Source organism: Hypomesus nipponensis, chromosome 3 (genome assembly GCF_054491055.1).
Source record: "Hypomesus nipponensis isolate SF chromosome 3, ASM5449105v1, whole genome shotgun sequence".
Lineage (NCBI taxonomy): Eukaryota > Metazoa > Chordata > Actinopteri > Osmeriformes > Osmeridae > Hypomesus > Hypomesus nipponensis.
This window is the reverse complement of record NC_140363.1, coordinates 19,881,508-19,898,708: the sequence shown is the minus strand read 5'-3', so window position 1 is coordinate 19,898,708 and position 17,201 is coordinate 19,881,508. Positions and strand designations below refer to the sequence as shown.

The 17,201-nt window shown below is 50.4% G+C and overlaps 1 protein-coding gene across 6 annotated transcripts; it reads right to left on the bottom strand.

The window, feature by feature from the left end:
• Positions 1-208: 208 nt before the first annotated feature.
• On the bottom strand, positions 209-17,196 carry togaram1 (TOG array regulator of axonemal microtubules 1). 6 transcript variants are annotated; one of them, XM_084682425.1, is made up of 24 exons: positions 16,551-16,813; positions 16,170-16,320; positions 14,378-15,668; positions 12,008-12,074; positions 10,211-10,330; positions 9,772-10,017; positions 9,250-9,692; positions 8,774-9,045; positions 8,442-8,536; positions 8,001-8,165; positions 7,784-7,849; positions 6,674-6,828; positions 6,433-6,532; positions 6,148-6,348; positions 5,714-5,831; positions 5,108-5,213; positions 4,717-4,952; positions 3,318-3,485; positions 2,806-2,932; positions 2,516-2,625; positions 2,204-2,381; positions 1,787-2,006; positions 1,606-1,692; positions 209-1,494 (listed from the first exon to the last, which is right to left on the bottom strand). In XM_084682425.1, the coding sequence occupies exons 3-24, from the start codon at positions 15,404-15,406 to the stop codon at positions 1,244-1,246; spliced, it is 4,560 nt and encodes a 1,519-aa protein (XP_084538551.1). In that variant the 5' UTR covers positions 15,407-15,668; positions 16,170-16,320; positions 16,551-16,813; the 3' UTR covers positions 209-1,243. The 6 variants fall into 6 exon arrangements, 4 of the variants coding, with proteins under 4 accessions (XP_084538551.1, XP_084538558.1, XP_084538543.1 ...); XM_084682432.1 differs by having other exon boundaries at positions 8,001-8,138; positions 16,170-16,814; XM_084682417.1 differs by having other exon boundaries at positions 16,170-16,813.
• Positions 17,197-17,201: the final 5 nt, after the last annotated feature.

The following is a 17,201-nucleotide window of genomic DNA, read 5'->3' as shown; positions in this document are numbered from 1 at the left end:
TTAATTACTTTCTTTGCATCGTACCAGCTAGAGTAACAGAATGCAACCGTCTGTGATCTGACGTAGATTGGTCGCTGTGACGTAGATAAGTCGGGTCTTGGCTCCGCCTATGCAAAACCTGAGCTGAAAACGGAAGAGACACTGTTCGACGGTCTAAATCATGGAATTTGCTTGGATCTTTAATATAAATAAGCCAACTGGAAACATGTTTACAGAAATAAAACCATTTATTTATATAGCAATGTCTTGTTAACAAACAAGTTAATATAATTTAACAATAGAATAGTGAAAGGCTACTTTGAAGACTGGCACTACACTGAAACAAAAGGGAGAGATGTGGGCTTCTGGTCCTGTATCGATGGTTAGTGTAAAGCTGAACATGTCCCATGTCTAACCCACCCACGACTGGTTTAAACCCCAAAGCTGGTTTAGGCATCTTAGTACATATAGATTTCTTAAAAAATATAAATATAGTTTTTTGATCCTGTCAGTACCTTTTGGTCATGCAAAAGAAAAAACAACAACTAGGACAATAGCAACTCACCACACCAACACATGATACAGCAGAAATGTCCAAAAATACACAATGTATAAATTATATACTGTAACAATTCACAGTACAGCACACCGATAACATTAGGGTAATACTGGGAAATTACACTTTGTAGCTGTGTTTTGTAGAATCGTCACTAATCTTCACTCTTACAAATCTCAAAAACAAGCGTAGATAAGACATTTAGAAGTAGCAGATGACATAAAACAGCGTAGGTCAGGTGTTTATGTCTTTTTGTGCATTTAAACATTACATTCTGCAAGGTTTTCTCTGATTGGTCTACAGTACGTGTGAGATTACTCAACAAAAAGGAACCGTGCCAGTCATAGGACGATACATCCAGCATCATCATGCTGACATGATGGTGAGCAACGCGTTCAAAGTGCAAAGAGAGCAGGTGGAGTGTGATGGTGAGACCTGATGCTAACAGCTGTTTGTGTGAGAGGTACTTCATTAGGGTGAGACCTGATGCTAACAGCTGTTTCTGTGAGAGAGGCTTCATTAGGAAACATATATATGAGAGAGATGAGAGAGGATTTAAGGGCTCTCATCTTTAAGGACGTAACATTTTCTGTAACGATAAAAGTGCAGGCACTAGTAGAAATGTCGTACATCTCTGTCTTCAAGTAAGGTCAATGTTGTTGTCCAGGTTTGGTTTGTGTGTTTGATCTGAAGTAGGAAGTGCGCGGGTCATGGAAGGCTCCGGAGCAGCTCGTTGAGGCTGGTGTGGATGTTGGCAGGCTGAGCGGCAGCCAGGTCCACCAGGCTGGGTCCCATGTGGGTGTGGAGAGCGAGACACAGGCTGGCACTGGCCCCCCGCAGGCCCCCCCGGCCCTGGACGCTCCCGCTACCTCCAGGTGAACCCAAGAGGTGCCAGAGCAGAGGCAGCACTCTCTGCTCCACCATCTGGGGCCTGCGGGGATACAGCTCTGCCACCAGGTCTGGGCAGGGTGAAATGGTAACAAAGATGCAGAGGTAAAATATTGGTAGACAGGATGCCATTGTGGCGATAACGGACTGAATGGTGTGAAACAGAGTGGTTGTAAACATACCAGCAACCTTCTCTACAAGATCCACCTTGGCTTTTCCGCTGAGGAACTGGGCCTTGCTGCAGAGCGGCTGCAGCAGAAGACTAGTGTCTGGTAAACATAGGTCAAACGAGGTTAAAGGTCAAAGCTAGTTCTCCATTCGGGCACAGATGAACCCTGACCTTGGTGGAGGAGATGAACTTACCCAGGTTGAGGGTGAGGGCGTGGAGGGCCTCCATGGCAGCGCTGTAGATGGAGCTGTTCCTGGAGTTCAGGTGGTTGTCCACCACGGCTGGGACCAGCAGGTACACCAGCGGGCCCAGGTGCTCCTTCATCAGGGACGAGATCCTAGGCAGAGCCTCCAGAGCATGCAGACACACCTTACTGTTGGACTCCTGTAGGCGAGCCTTGAAGGCATCAAACACCTGGTGGGTAGGGTGGGATGGAGGGGTGGAGGGATGGAGGGAAGGGTGGAGAGAAGGAGGGGTGGAAGAAGGGAAGGGTATAAGAAAAGAGAGAGGGATTATGCTTGGCCACAGCGAGCTTCAGTTTATACCCGAGTCCTGGTGATAGTCCCTAAACAACATGCAGGCAGGCAGGCAGGCCCGGTGGAGGAGCATACTGGGAACATGCTGCTGATGACCAGGGTGGGGTTATGCTCGCAGTCGGACACCAGCTGGTTGATGCCCTTGATGCGTTCTCTGAAGTCCTTGGAAGCCATCAGAGCAGAGATGTTCTTCACGTACTCCGTCTTATCTGCTACACTCTGGACCTGGCCTCTCACGCTGGACTGGGAGTCCCTGCAGGGTAAGGGTGAGGGTTAGGGGCCCTACAGGGTGAAGGGCCCTGCATGGGCCCCAGAGATGAGACAACACACATCAATACAACAGAGAGCAGGGGGAAAGGGTGGAGGGCAGGGTTGGGGTTCTCCTACCGTGTGAGCAAGGGTTCCCTGGTGAGAGACGAGGCTCTGACCGTCCCACTGCCCGGTAGCGAGCGCCGGCCCCTGGCTGAGGGCGTGTCCTGGGGCATCTCTCCCAGACCCTGCCCAGACCACAACACTCAGATAACACCTCCATGCCTGGAAACCACCTCTCTGTTCCCCTTATAGTGATACTGGAAACCACCTCTCTATTCCTCCTTATAGTGATACGACCATGTCCAAAAGCCAGCAGTAACATCCAGGTATCAGTATGAACAGGTGCGCAGCCTGACACGCCTTACCTTGGTCTTGAGAGTGAACACTGTGTCTCTCACTGCAGCCATGTCCTTGGCAGGGATGTGTTTCTCCAGCATCTTGTCAAAGTCTCGGTGCGACGACAGGAACAGCAGCATCCGCCGGCCGTAGAACCTGAACACAGTATGCCAGAGACTGAACACAACATGCCACACAGGCAACATGAACCTGAACACAACATGCCACACAGGCAACATGAACCTGAACACAACATGCCACACAGGCAACATGAACCTGAACACAACATGCCACACAGGCAACATGAACCTGAACACAACATGCCACACAGGCAACATGAACCTGAACACAACATGCCACACAGGCAACATGAACCTGAACACAACATGCCACACAGGCAACATGAACCTGAACACAACATGCCACACAGGCAACATGAACCTGAACACAACATGCCACACAGGCAACATGCCCGAGACGAGCATGTCAGCACTGGTTTAGAGTAGCTTCCTCTCCACCTCCTCCTCCCCCGCCCCCTCACCTAGCCTCCTGAGAGGAGTCCTGGGCCAGCCTGGTGATGGCTGGGAGGACCCGCTCGGTGAGGGACTCGCTCGGCTTCCCTCCAGACAGGATGCGTGTGGCCCCCATCTTCTCCACCAGACTGGTCAGGTGACGGGCGGTGCGGTTCCTCACCACGCCACTCAGGTGCCTGCAGGTCAGAACATCTGTTAGGGAAGAACAGCCCACACAGTCCAGCCCCCTGAGACACACCTCACACACACACACCTCACACACACACACCTCACACACACACACCTCACACACACACACACCTCACACACACACATCTCACACACACCTCTCACACACACACACACACCTCACACACACACACCTCACACACACACACCTCACACACACACACCTCACACACACACACACACACACCTCACACACACACACACACACACACACACACACACCTCACACACACACATCTCACACACACCTCACACACACACATCTCACACACACCTCACACACACACACACACACACACCTCACACACACACACCTCACACACACACACCTCACACACACACACACACACACACACACACACACACCTCACACACACACACACACACACCTCACACACACACACACCTCACACACACACACACCTCACACACACACACCTCACACACACACACCTCACACACACACACCTCACACACACACACCTCACACACACACACACACACCTCACACACACACACACACACACACACACACACACCTCACACACACACACACACACACACACCTCACACACACACACCTCACACACACACACCTCACACACACACACACCTCACACACACACACCTCACACACACACACACACACACACACCTCACACACACACACCTCACACACACACACACCTCACACACACACACCTCACACACACACACACACACCTCACACACACACACACACACACACACACACACACCTCACACACACACACACACACACACACCTCACACACACACACCTCACACACACACACCTCACACACACACACACCTCACACACACACACCTCACACACACACACACACACACCTCACACACACACACCTCACACACACACACACCTCACACACACACACCTCACATACACACACACACACCTCACTACAGGTGTTCTCTCTCATCACTCAGCAGTGCTGGATTGAGCTGGCCTGGGGTACTGGAGATGATGCATTAAGCCCAACAATACAAGTGTGTTGTTGGAGTGTGTTCCTACACAGTGGCCTGTGTCTGTCTGTGTGTGTGTGAGGTACATACATGGCGTGGTAGCTCTGTCTGTGTGTGTGTGTGAGGTACATGCATGGCGTGGTAGCTCTGTCTGTGTGAGTGTGTGGTTCTGACCCCAGCCCCCCAGCGATCAGGGCGCAGGTACAGCGTGCGGGGGTGCAGTGCTGCACCATGCTGTCCAGGGCAGCGTCCACGTCCTGCCTGATAAAGGCGTTGCTCTCCCCGGCCTTCAGCAGCAGCGCCCGGGCCAGCCCCTCCAGTTCCTGGTCCACCCCCCGCTGCAGTTGACAGAACAGCTCCCCCACCGCGCCCACCGCCACCCTGGACACTCCTGAACGCAGGTTCTTCACCTGGGGGGGAGGAGGGGAGCAGTATTCACAACATCAGGCCTGGGTTAGGAGGCTCGTTCAGCCCTAACCCTAACCCCTGGGGGGAAGCTAGGGCGCAGGGCATAACCACAGGAGTGTTAGGAGCACTGGAGGACAGACAGGAAGTGGGGTCGTACTTCCTGGATGAGGGCCACACAGACGTCGTGGAGACGCCCCAGCAGCACGTCAGGATGGAACAGCGCCAGGCTCCTCACGATGGCCACACCCTCAATCTTCTTCTCCCTGTTACAAGACATCAAGACATGGATATGAAGGATCCAGCCATCCTGATCTCTCTGCTGACTGGTGCAGGGTGTCTCTGTGCTGACTGGTGCAGGGTGTCTCTGTGCTGACTGGTGCAGGGTGTCTCTGTGCTGACTGGTGCAGGGTGTCTCTGTGCTGACTGGTGCAGGGTGTCTCTGTGCTGACTGGTGCAGTGTGTGTCTGTGCTGACTGGTGCAGTGTGTCTCTGTGCTGACTGGTGCAGGGTGTCTCTGTGCTGACTGGTGCAGTGCGTCTCTGTGCTGACTGGTGCAGTGTGTCTCTGTGCTGACTGGTGCAGGGTGTCTCTGTGCTGACTGGTGCAGGGTGTCTGTGCTGACTGGTGCAGTGTGTCTCTGTGCTGACTGGTGCAGGGTGTCTCTGTGCTGACTGGTGCAGGGTGTCTGTGCTGACTGGTGCAGTGTGTCTCTGTGCTGACTGGTGCAGGGTGTCTGTGCTGACTGGTGCAGGCTGTGTCTCACCAGTCCTCCAGGTTCAGCAGTCTGAAGCTCTGGGCCAGAGCCTGCTCAGGCTTGGAGAACGGACGTGGCTGCTGAACTGCATCTCTCTTCTGCCCCACGCTGCCTGCAGAGAGCTCGTCTGGAGACGTCACACACACACACACACACACATACACCTCTATTAGTTAAGTGAAAATAAAATAAAAAGCTAGAAAATACAGGAAGCTGTTTATGTGTGGGTGGAGGCAAATTAAACCCACGGTGTCATAACAGGAGAGACGCATATTAGCCCTGGAGAATACCTCATGTAACCAGGCTCCGCTGGCTGTAATGGACTAATGATTGAAGCCGAGTGCACGGTTAGACTTAAGAGAACCAGGGAGGGTGAGAAGTGGCTGGAGGAGGGAGAGCGTGTGGAAGAAGGGCTGGAGGAGGAACATGGTAGCTCTACTGACCAGAGCTGTGTGACAGAGAGGGGCGTGTTGTGCTGAGGCTGGGGGCTCTTCTCAGGCGAGGCAGGGCTCGGGGGTTGGGTGGTGCCTCGGGGGGGCTGGGCTTGAGGGGGGGGCTCTGGGATCCCCGGGGGCTGGAGGGCAGGGAGTCAGGGGACGAATCGGTTTGGATGGGGGCCAGCGTGTCATCATTCAGCTGCAGATCTACGGAGACAGGAAGGTTACTGCTGGGGAGACGAGCACATTGCTGGCCAGAGAACACCAGGAGGCACCAGGCTGAGATGGCACCTGTGCTGAGGGTTGAGTCCAGGGCCTCCGTGGCCCCTGGGAGAGGCTGCTGGCGAGGCTGGCCCTGCGGCAGGGCATCCCTGGAGGCCCCCGTCTTCTCCTGAACAGTAAAACACACACAGACCAGAACAGTCTACTCAGACTGAGCCCTGTACAAACACAAACAGATGAGGACTGTGTGACATGCCTGGGCTGACAAGGCCTGATGGGATGTTTCAGAGAGGATATTCCTCTGGCTGACCTTGGTGTCCTCTGTGTCTAGGTGATTCCCAGACACCACCAGGCCGTGCACCCCATCGGGGGCCAGCCCAATAGGGAGCTGGCCGGGGAGCCGGTCTCCCTGCCCTGCTGTCACAGCCACAGCTGGCTGGCTGCTGCCTGAAGGCCCAAACACACCTGGGAACGAGACACAGACACGTCTAGCCCAACGCTCTCACTCCTCGAGCCAGCAGGCATGTTGATATGTCATGGATGGGTGCAGTGTGTTGACACAAGGCCACAGTGTTATCTGAGCACTGGTAAAAACTCTGACATGACCATGTCTTTACTGGGCCAGGTCATGGTAGGTTTGACCAGAGCACAGTGACCAGAACACAGTGACAGTGACCAGAGCACAGTGACCAGGAACACAGTGACCAGGAACACAGTGACCAGGAACACAGTGACCAGAGCACAGTGACCAGAACACAGTGACCAGAGCAAAGTGACCAGAACACTGTGACCAGAACACAGTGACCAGAACACAGTGACCAGAACACAGTGACCAGGAACACTGTGACCAGAGCACAGTGACCAGGAACACAGTGACCAGAGCACAGTGACCAGGAACACAGTGACCAGAGCACAGTGACCAGGAACACTGTGACCAGAGCACAGTGACCAGGAACACAGTGACCAGAACACAGTGACCAGGAACACTGTGACCAGAGCACAGTGACCAGGAACACAGTGACCAGAACACAGTGACCAGGAACACTGTGACCAGAGCACAGTGACCAGGAACACTGTGACCAGAGCACAGTGACCAGGAACACAGTGACCAGAGCACAGTGACCAGGAACACAGTGACCAGAACACAGTGACCAGGAACACTGTGACCAGAGCACAGTGACCAGGAACACAGTGACCAGAACACAGTGACAGTGACCAGAGCACAGTGACCAGGAACACAGTGACCAGAACACAGTGACCAGAACACAGTGACCAGAACACAGTGACCAGAACAGTGACCAGAGTACAGTGACCAGGAACACTGTGACCAGAGCACAGTGACCAGAGCACAGGGCAGCATGGATCCCAGCACAGAGACACCCCACTGAGGAGCGCTCCTAACTGAGCAGCAGGAACTAACCTCGACCCACCACGCCCTCACACATGTCAGAAGCAGGGGACGTTCTGGAGCTGAAGTTCTGGGAACCTGAGGAAAAACAACTGCATGTGAACGAGGAAGTCCTCTGAGAGAGAGACACACACACAAAGAGAGAGAGAGAGAGACAGAGACACACAGAGACAGAAAGAGAGACAGGGAGAACTCAATGAAAGCTGCAGTTCTCAGGGTGCAGACTCACCTTTGGCTGGCCGCAAAGCTCTGATTGGCTCTCTGCTGGTGGGTCTGTGAGTAGGGGGGGAGGGCTCTTCTCCTGAGTATGGAACTCTCTGGCCAATCACACTAACCGCAGCTGAGACTCTATCTTGGGGTGGCAAGGCTGCAACAACAGCAGGACTGAGTGGCCCTGAGCACGTACCAGGGTCAAACCTTGTCCAACCACAGTGGTCAGATTCACATATTTACATTTAGTAATTTAGCAGACGCTCTTATCCAGAGCGACATACAGTAAGTATAGGGACATTCTCCCCAAGGCAAGTAGGGTGAAGTGCCTTGCCCAAGGACACAACGTCATTTGGCACGGCCGGGAATTGAACCAACAACATTCTGATTAATAGCCCGACTCCCTAACCGCCCAGCCATCTGACACAGTACTTTACACTGGAAGTGTGTACAAGTGTACCTTGAAGGCAGCTGAAGTCCATTGACACAGAAGACCTCAGTTTTGCAGAGGGCACTCTGGCCATGCACGGCTTGGAGGAGGCAGAGTTCCCAGGGCTGGGGAGATAGGAGGGAGAATGAGCCTCCTGGTTCTCTCTCAGGGAGACTCCAAGTACACCAACAGGTCTGACTCCAGCTCTATTAGTCATGACACCATCTTAGCATGAATTTGTGGAAAAGTACAACCCACCCCAAGATAAAAACACTCCCCACTGTCACAAGATTATTATAACTTTAACCCTCATATCTAGATAAAGATCAGATGTGGTTGAAGCAGGCGTGTGGGTGACCCACCTGGTCCTGCTGCCTCCGAGGCTGGAGAGGGGCGGGGAGTATAGGCTGGAGAGGGGCGGGGAGTATAGGCTGGAGAGGGGCGGGGAGTATAGGCTGGAGAGGCCACTCTCACTGGCGGGGCTGGCCCCTGTGGGGTAGGCCCGGGACGGGGACTCCACTCCCAGGTCCAGCCTCACGGCCGAGTCAGGGCTGTCTGGGTCAGAGCCGCTCACGCTCACCTTGGCCCGCTTCTTAGCTGCGCTGCAGCGCAGGGAGCGCAACGAGTTCAGCATCTGAAACACATCCACATGAGGCAGAAGAGTCAGGGTAGAGAGACACAGAGGGAGAGACAGAGGGGGAGAAAGAGAGTGAGGGAGGGAGAGGGGAAAGAGAGAGAGAAAGGGGAGGCCCTGCATGTGGGTGCACTGTATCAACAACATCACTAATGGCAGCAGGATCTAAGGATGTTTTAAATGTGGATTCAGAACAGTCCTGACCTCCTGTCTGTCCAGGGACTCATCCTCTGGCTCCTGCAGGCCCAGCTGGGACAGCTCCTGCAGCAGGCTCCTTTCCTGCAGCAGGCTCCTCTCCTGCAGCATGCTCCTCTCCTGCAGCAGGCTCCTCTCCTGGCCGTTCTGGGGCTGGAGTGGGTCTCTCTGGGGCTGGAGCGGGTCTCTCTGGGGCTGGAGCGGGTCTCTCTGGGGCTGGAGCGGGTCTCTCTGGGGCTGGAGCATGTCTCTCTGGGGCTGGAGCGGGTCTCTCTGGGGCTGGAGCAGGTCTCTCTGGGGCTGGAGCAGGTCTCTCTGGGCAGGGCTGGCTGGAGTCACAGGCAGAGCAAGCCGGGTGCTGCTGAGTGCCCGGCGGAAGCAGGAAGTGCTGGAAGAGGAGCTCACCAGAGACGCACGCAGCGGGCGGGGAGAGCTGCTGGAGCTGGCCTCACCTGGAACACATGCACAGGTTCAGCACACAAACACACCTCCTCAGAGCGCTAGGCTAGCGGGCAGAGGGCCCATGCTAACCTGAGGAGTGTGTCCAAGGGCTGGGCTCTCTGCAGAGCGGGCTGCTGTCCCTCTTGTTGGGCCAGGTGTTGGACATGGACACAGAGGACTCAACCCTGCGGGGCGGGGTGGGGGAGGGGCCCCCTGCGGTGAGGTACGCCAGCGGGTAGCAGGGCAGCAGGAAGGAGCCCTGGGCGGGGGGGTTGGAGGGCAGCGAGAAGGTTCGCTCCACACTAGGGAATCCCAGGAGACGGCCTCTGGTGGCCACTGCAACACAAAAGCAGTCACCTTCACAAGCTCCATCAAGATGCACAGAAGCAGGTGTGTTTGAAGTGGGTTTAACCCCAGTACACAGAAGCAGGTGTGTTTGAAGAGGGTTTAAACCCTGTCACACCCTTATACTAAGCCTCCAACACAGGTCATTCCGATGTTAGTTACATGCTCTAATTCGACTACTCACCTCCATCTGTGGCAGAGAAGTTTGTAGATTTAAAAATATCCGGATCAGAATCCAAACTTCCACTCCTCCTCAGTCTGGTCACCGGCTCTCGTCTCCTGGAGGACGGGGGCTCTGCAGAACCTGAACATACCAGAACACACCTCCTGAACACCTCCTGCACACCTCCTGAACACCTCCTGAACACAACACACCTCTTGAACACACCACACCTCTTGAACACACCACACCTCCTGAACACAACACACCTCCTGAACACCTCCTGAACACCTCCTGAACACCTCCTGAACACCTCCTGAACACCTCCTGAACACAACACACCTCCTGAACACCTCCTGAACACACCACACCTCCTGAACACCTCCTGAACACACCACACCTCCTGAACACCTCCTGAACACCTCCTGAACACCTCCTGAACACCTCCTGAACACCTCCTGAACACAACACACCTCCTGAACACAACACACCTCCTGAACACTTCCTGAACACACATAACCTCCTGTACACCTCCTGTACACCTCCTGAACACCTCCTGAACACAACACACCTCCTGAACACTTCCTGAACACACATAACCTCCTGTACACCTCTGCTTACCACCTGCAGTGGACTTGGTAACAGACATACGGCCCATTTGGCTGACTGAACACACAGGTCAGGCTGGTTAACCTGATTTAAGACGTTTACTGTAAGCTACTCCAAGTTTGCTGACAATTGTTCTGGTCTGGATACCTTTGCCAAGTTTCCATTTACAAATCAGAGTTCAGTCACGAGGGAAAATTAGAATTTGTGTACAACTTGTTCAGCCGTTTTTTGTTCGTACTGGGTAGTAAACTTATCTGGCAAATTGTACAGGCTGCCGTGGTGAAAAAATATAAAAAATAAGTCAAGTCCAGTCTTGCCTTATCTTGCATGGGGGGGGGGTTCTCATACTCAGTTTGTGCATGGTTGCTACTTTACATGATTCAACAAAGCAGCCCACCGTGATACCATGACTACTAGTAGCATTAAACTACTGATACACCTGCACCTGTTAATAAAATAAAATAGTTTAAGAGACTATTAGCGTGGGACTAAATTACACAAGCGAGCGAAGGCAGTGGAGGGCAGTCTGAGGTTTCAGTATGCAGGGCAGAACACCTGCCAATGGATCTTTTTTCAGGATATACTGGCCTGCCTCTCATCACACATGTTAAGGCTGAGAGAGGCAGCAGGCCAGAGAGAGAGGCAGCAGGCCAGAGAGAGAGGCAGCAGGCCAGAGAGAGAGGCAGCAGGCCAGAGAGAGAGGCAGCAGGCCAGAGAGAGAGGCAGCAGGCCAGAGAGAGAGGCAGCAGGCCAGAGAGAGAGGCAGCAGGCTAGAGAGAGAGGCAGCAGGCCAGAGAGAGAGGCAGCAGGCCAGAGAGAGAGGCAGCAGGCCAGAGAGAGAGGCAGCAGGCCAGAGAGAGAGGCAGCAGGCCAGAGAGAGAGGCAGCAGGCCAGAGAGAGAGGCAGCAGGCCAGAGAGAGAGGCAGCAGGCCAGAGAGAGGCAGCAGGCCAGAGAGAGAGGCAGCAGGCCAGAGAGAGGCAGCAGGCCAGAGAGAGGCAGCAGGCCTGAACGCTGTGGTGGTACGCAGCAAGTATCTGCCCTGCAGCCTAGCAACCTGCTCATCTGGAGGCTGTGCGTGCAAAGCAGTAGCATGACTTGACTGAGGAATGCTAATCCAATTCAGCAGGTCTTATTTAGCACCTGGCTAACTCGATGGCTTGTGTGCTCCTGATGCATCCATGTAAAAGAGCAGAGAGAGGAGGGTCACCTACCAAAGCTGGGAACATAAGTCTCTGGGCTCAGCTTTCTGGTCAGGGACAGCCCATCTTCACGGATGACCTGCGAGGGGAGAGGATGTCATGGCAGGATGATTAGCATCTTAGAATACAAAAAGAAAAGGTCAAGTTCGAATGACAAAACGTGACCAAAAGGAGAACTGAGGGAGAGTTTAATATGGGTCTACTGAAATTCCATCCACTTGTCTCAACAAAGGGATGTCACAGAGATGCCCCTGAAGACTCGGGTAGTTTCAGCATGATTCTGTCATACTCAGGTAGTTTCAGCATGATTCTATCATACTCGGGTAGTTTCAGCATGATTCTATCATACTCAGGTAGTTTCAGCATGATTCTGTCATACTCGGGTAGTTTCAGCATGATTCTATCATACTCAGGTAGTTTCAGCATGATTCTGTCATACTCGGGTAGTTTCAGCATGATTCTATCATACTCAGGTAGTTTCAGCAGGATTCTGTCACTCAGGTAGTTTCAGCATGATTCTGTCATACTCAGGTAGTTTCAGCAGGATTCTGTCACTCAGGTAGTTTCAGCATGATTCTGTCATACTCAGGTAGTCTTTTACCAGCGTAGGCAGACACACCTCAGGCAGGTGCAGCCTACATGTTTACCTGTAAAAATGTAACCATGGCACCAATGCACTGTACAATCAATAAGTGACTGAATAAGTGACTGAATAAGTGACAACTATTGTACTGTACTCCACTTTATTGTACTGTACTCCACTTAGGATAGAATAGGTTATAGGGTTGAAATAGGTTTTATGTGGATTTAGGGTTAGTATAGTGCAGAGGTCTTCAACCCTGGTCCTCAGGATTCAAATGACTGGGTCGTTATCCAGCTCTGCAGAACGACCATTCATTTGAATCAGGTGTGTTGGAGCAGGGAAACATCTAAAACGTGCAGGGCAGGGGGTCCCTGAGGACCAGGGTTGAAGACCTCTGGTATTGTGTATTATTTCTTGTTATCTGTAATTTAGGAAGTTTTAGTATTAGGGTTTGTATAGTCGATTATTTATTGCTATCTGTATATTTAGGAAGGTTCACTTATTTAAGCTCAGCATAGATGCAAATTATGTTCTGTGTACTTATATGTTATGTTATGCCAGGTGCTTGCGTGTCTTGTCTTAAGAATTTCAGTGCCCAGTCTGACCTTGTGTTGTTCTGTGTACCTGACAAATAAAATACTTGACTTGATACTTGACAAACATCTTTCCAACCCTCAGTTTCTCTGAAAGCTTCCATTGTGATACACCAGGGGTTGTAATCAACACAACAACACAAGAGCATTAAATAGTTCCAATGGTTTCCAGCTGTATTTGGCCTTATGATGTGATCTCTTCTCCAATTATGTTTCACGCCCTCACAGTACAAGTGTGTGGACGTGGGGTTGCTGGGATACATGGCACTGGTGTAAACAGAACCATTCACTAGAAGATACATACACACTCTGCAATAGAAAAGACCTTGGATGCTTTTACTAATCAATTCACACAACACCCTTCCTTAAGCCATGAATAATGTGAAGGTAATCTGTCACATTAAAGCCACAGATTAAAATAGACTGAAACAGAAGTATAGGCAGGAAGCAACAGTAGGACATCTGAAATGACAATGTTGAAAAATGGTGTCAATAGCACCTTTTATTGTGTTCCTCCTAAACATATTGCATTGCTTATTTCCTAGGAAATTAATCAAATATGCCTCCTCCATGCACAGCTGTGTTTGCAGTCAGATTTTTTATTGTAAGGTCTTAAGGATAGAGAATAATCCCCAACATGAGTTAGGAAATGTTCAACTAACGGGGGCTTGGTTAACAGGCTTTCCATCAAACAAAGCCGAAATGATTCTTACAAATGTGACAAGCCTGCTAGTTTCAAACCCTCTGCAATCAGGACACTGACGACTCCTGGTTGTGGAACAACAAATCAATGGAAACACACAGTCCTTGATTTGGTATACTAGGTGAATTCAAAGTCAATAGGATACATTTTCAGACCACAAGCCTAGTCAATCAGTGACTGAGAAAGCGTTGATAGCTACTTCATACTTGCATATCAAAGTCAACTAAAGGTCAGAATCTGCATTAGCTTCCCAAGGCAGTGGCACTTCCTTCATCAAGCATTACAACAGGGCCGGGGGCTTTTGGAGTGAAAAACTTGTCAAGGGGCGCCAAATGTTCTAGGGCCGCCTCTGCATTACAACACAAATATTCAATCAAAAATAGGTGAATCATAGGAAATTTCTTCGCATCTAAATCACATGCTTTCTGTTATAAAATAGGCTTCCTATTAGGAAATTGAAATACTTCCTGTTTGGCAACTTTAAATATTCATGGATGACCCACCTGCTCCGCGTTTGTCTGGAGGCCCCGGGCGGGCTGGGTGTCCTCTGAGTAGGGGAGACTCGACCTCTCCCAGGGCAGCTTGTTCTTCCCCTTCCCAGCGCTGACGATCCTCCTCTGCAGGGGCAGGTCGTCTGTGAGGGAGCCCAAGCTCCCGTAGCCACACAGCCTGTCAGGGTCTGGCTGCTGCCGGGCACTGCGGGCACTGCCTCCCCGCCCTCCACTCAACACCCACTCCAGGTCTGCCCCCGAGTCGCACTGCTGGGACCGTCGTCCAGACCTGGGGACCACAAGGCCGTATTCTACCATCCCTTCAGAGGACAGCTTGGGAAGCAGGTGTCTGGCCCTCCTGGCGTGTACAGCAGCCATGAGGCCATCCACATCTCCACTGAGCTCAACTCTGTCCACAGCCTTCATCAGGGGCTGCTTCTTCCCTGGGTCAAGGCAAGAGTCAAAAACAGCAAACAGCTCGAGGGCTGCATGACGGACCTTCATCTTACTGTCTGCCAGGTAAGGTGCAACTTCAAAACAAAGACTGGGAATATTAAACTCCTTCCTGGGGTGGGTGAGCATAGCAGCCGTGATGATATTGATGACATCTTCTCTGACTCTGGAGTTCTTATGCCTCAAGTGTCCCAGAACAAGGTCCAACACTTTTTGTGGTCCAACACTTCTCATCAACTGGAGAAATACATTCATATACTCATTCCTGGTGACAGTGCGAGTATCTCCAAGGGTTTTCAGTGCTGCACAAGCTATATGCTTGGAATACTTTTCTACATTGTAATCCAATTTCTTGATAAGAAGGTTTATGACCTGTAAAGTCCCATACAAGACTTTAAAGTTGCTGTCGTCCAGTAGTCTGCGGAGGAAATTGATAAACTCTATAATATTGTCTGAGGGGATTTGCTTCAGGTCCAAGTCCAAAAGAATATGTTTCAGCTCTTCCACCCCATTTGTTCGATTCTGATAGTTTTTAGAGTCCAGGAGCTGTTTGTGTAGCTCCTGGGGTAATAATCCAAATATCATCATAGATTGTTCTTGGGATGTGGTCAAAATGGAGAAATAAAAAATGAAATCCCATTTCTATGAGAGTTTTGCTCGTTGCTTCGGCTTCTCATCTTCTATTGGTGGACAGAGGATGCTTTCAAGCACGTTCTACACACTCAATTTGACTGTCACTGCTGGAAAATCAGCATGCAAGAAACCTGGAAGTCTCCTTTCAACGCATTAAACAAGGCTTTGTATGTATTCTTCGGTTCTTGGCATAAGTGAATGGCGCTCTGCTCACCACCTGAAAGTGTTGAAACAGAAAATAACCATTCGTCATCTTGAACATGCATTGTCTCAATAGGTCTAGAGGGAAATAACTGCAACCAAACTGCGCAATCTGTAAAACACTTGTAGCTCGCGTCCCCCTACATACCGAAAAAGCAGCGTCATTGGAATGAAGATCAAGCTACCCACAGTATATGTTTAAGTTAGCTCGCTAGCAGTAGGTCAAACATCTTCTATAATTATTCCGATTGACACGATCACGACAGTGGCAATATAAATGAATTGTCATAAAACCTGATTGTAACACAACAAACTAGCGAGCCATCAATGCAATGTTATACGGATCCCAGCTATCACCATTCGTAATCTAGCCAGACCGCTAGTCTATTGCTAACGTAATAGAAGATACGGTACTTACAGTAGCTAACCAACAACACACGCTACAAGAAGTTAGGGAAAGGACAAATCAGCATAAGAACATTTCTGAAGTGCGATATTCATGATCTGAAGTGATTACCTTGTTCAGTGCTCTGTGATATGTCGCATGTTTTTACGACATAAACCTTCAGAAATTCACATCTGTTATGTTGAGTGATTGCAAGCGAGTCCTTATCCGTCCTGTAGGTTGCTAACTGGCTTGCAAGAGACTTCTTGCTGCTATAGCTGTACTGCAAGTGGCGTCAAAATGGCGAATACATGTCACAAACGGACTGCTTCCATGGTGACGCGAATAATAGACATGGTTGCAGGAAAAGTTGATGGTAAACAAATTAAATGAGATTGTAAAAATATATGGAATCATTATACAATGTTATTTCTTGGTGAACAATAATTACAATGACACACAAAAAAACAGTGTAGCCTAAAACTTTTAGTAAAAGTTACCGAAGCAGCCTACGTTTAAGAAGTTTGTGTTCACTTGTCACACCAACTTTAGACCAGCAATTTGCATGTAATTGTTCTACGCTCTCCTCCTCTCTTTTCACTGTGTGAAAAAAAAGTTTCAAAATTGTGAAAAAATACATTTTTAAACGGTTTTGAAAAATAAGTTTTGAAGGTTGAATAAATAAATACAAAGTGTACTTTTTGGCGTCGTGTTGTGAACGAAGGGGGGCTGGATGTTTTTTAAGGACACTCTCGTCTGCACGAGAAACATTCGCGTCCGCAAGCTTTACAGTTTCCGGTTATAAAAGGAACGTGCCACATGTATGAAACTTACTCTGGTTACAATGGTTACTCCTAGTTATATAGTTTGCATCATTGATGAGGACAATACTATGTCCTACTCTACTGTCCTCAATTGTGTTTTGCTCTCCATTACTCTGTTTTATGCTTCTCTGTTCTCCTCTCCCTTCTCCCCTCCTCTCCATTCACTGTGTGTGTGGAAAATAAGGTTTGGAAAAAAGAAAAAAGTTTCTAAAGGTAGAAAAATTATTTTCTTTAAAAGGTTTTGCAAAAATCCATCCTCTCCTTTTACTGTGTGTGTGGAAAAACGTTTTTAAAGGTTGAATACATATTTTCGAAAAAAACTGTAATAAAAAAAACAATT

Bases quoted from the DNA above. Each gene is read 5' to 3' on its own strand.
- togaram1 (XM_084682417.1), bottom strand. From the start codon at position 15,406: ATGATGATATTTGGATTATTACCCCAGGAGCTACACAAACAGCTCCTG. The intron at 8,537-8,773 runs GTGGGTCACCCA...CTATCTCCCCAG, and splicing joins CTCGGAGGCAGCAGGACCAG to CCCTGGGAACTCTGCCTCCT. The intron at 6,533-6,673 runs GTCAGCCAGAGG...TTTACTGTTCAG, and splicing joins TAGACACAGAGGACACCAAG to GAGAAGACGGGGGCCTCCAG.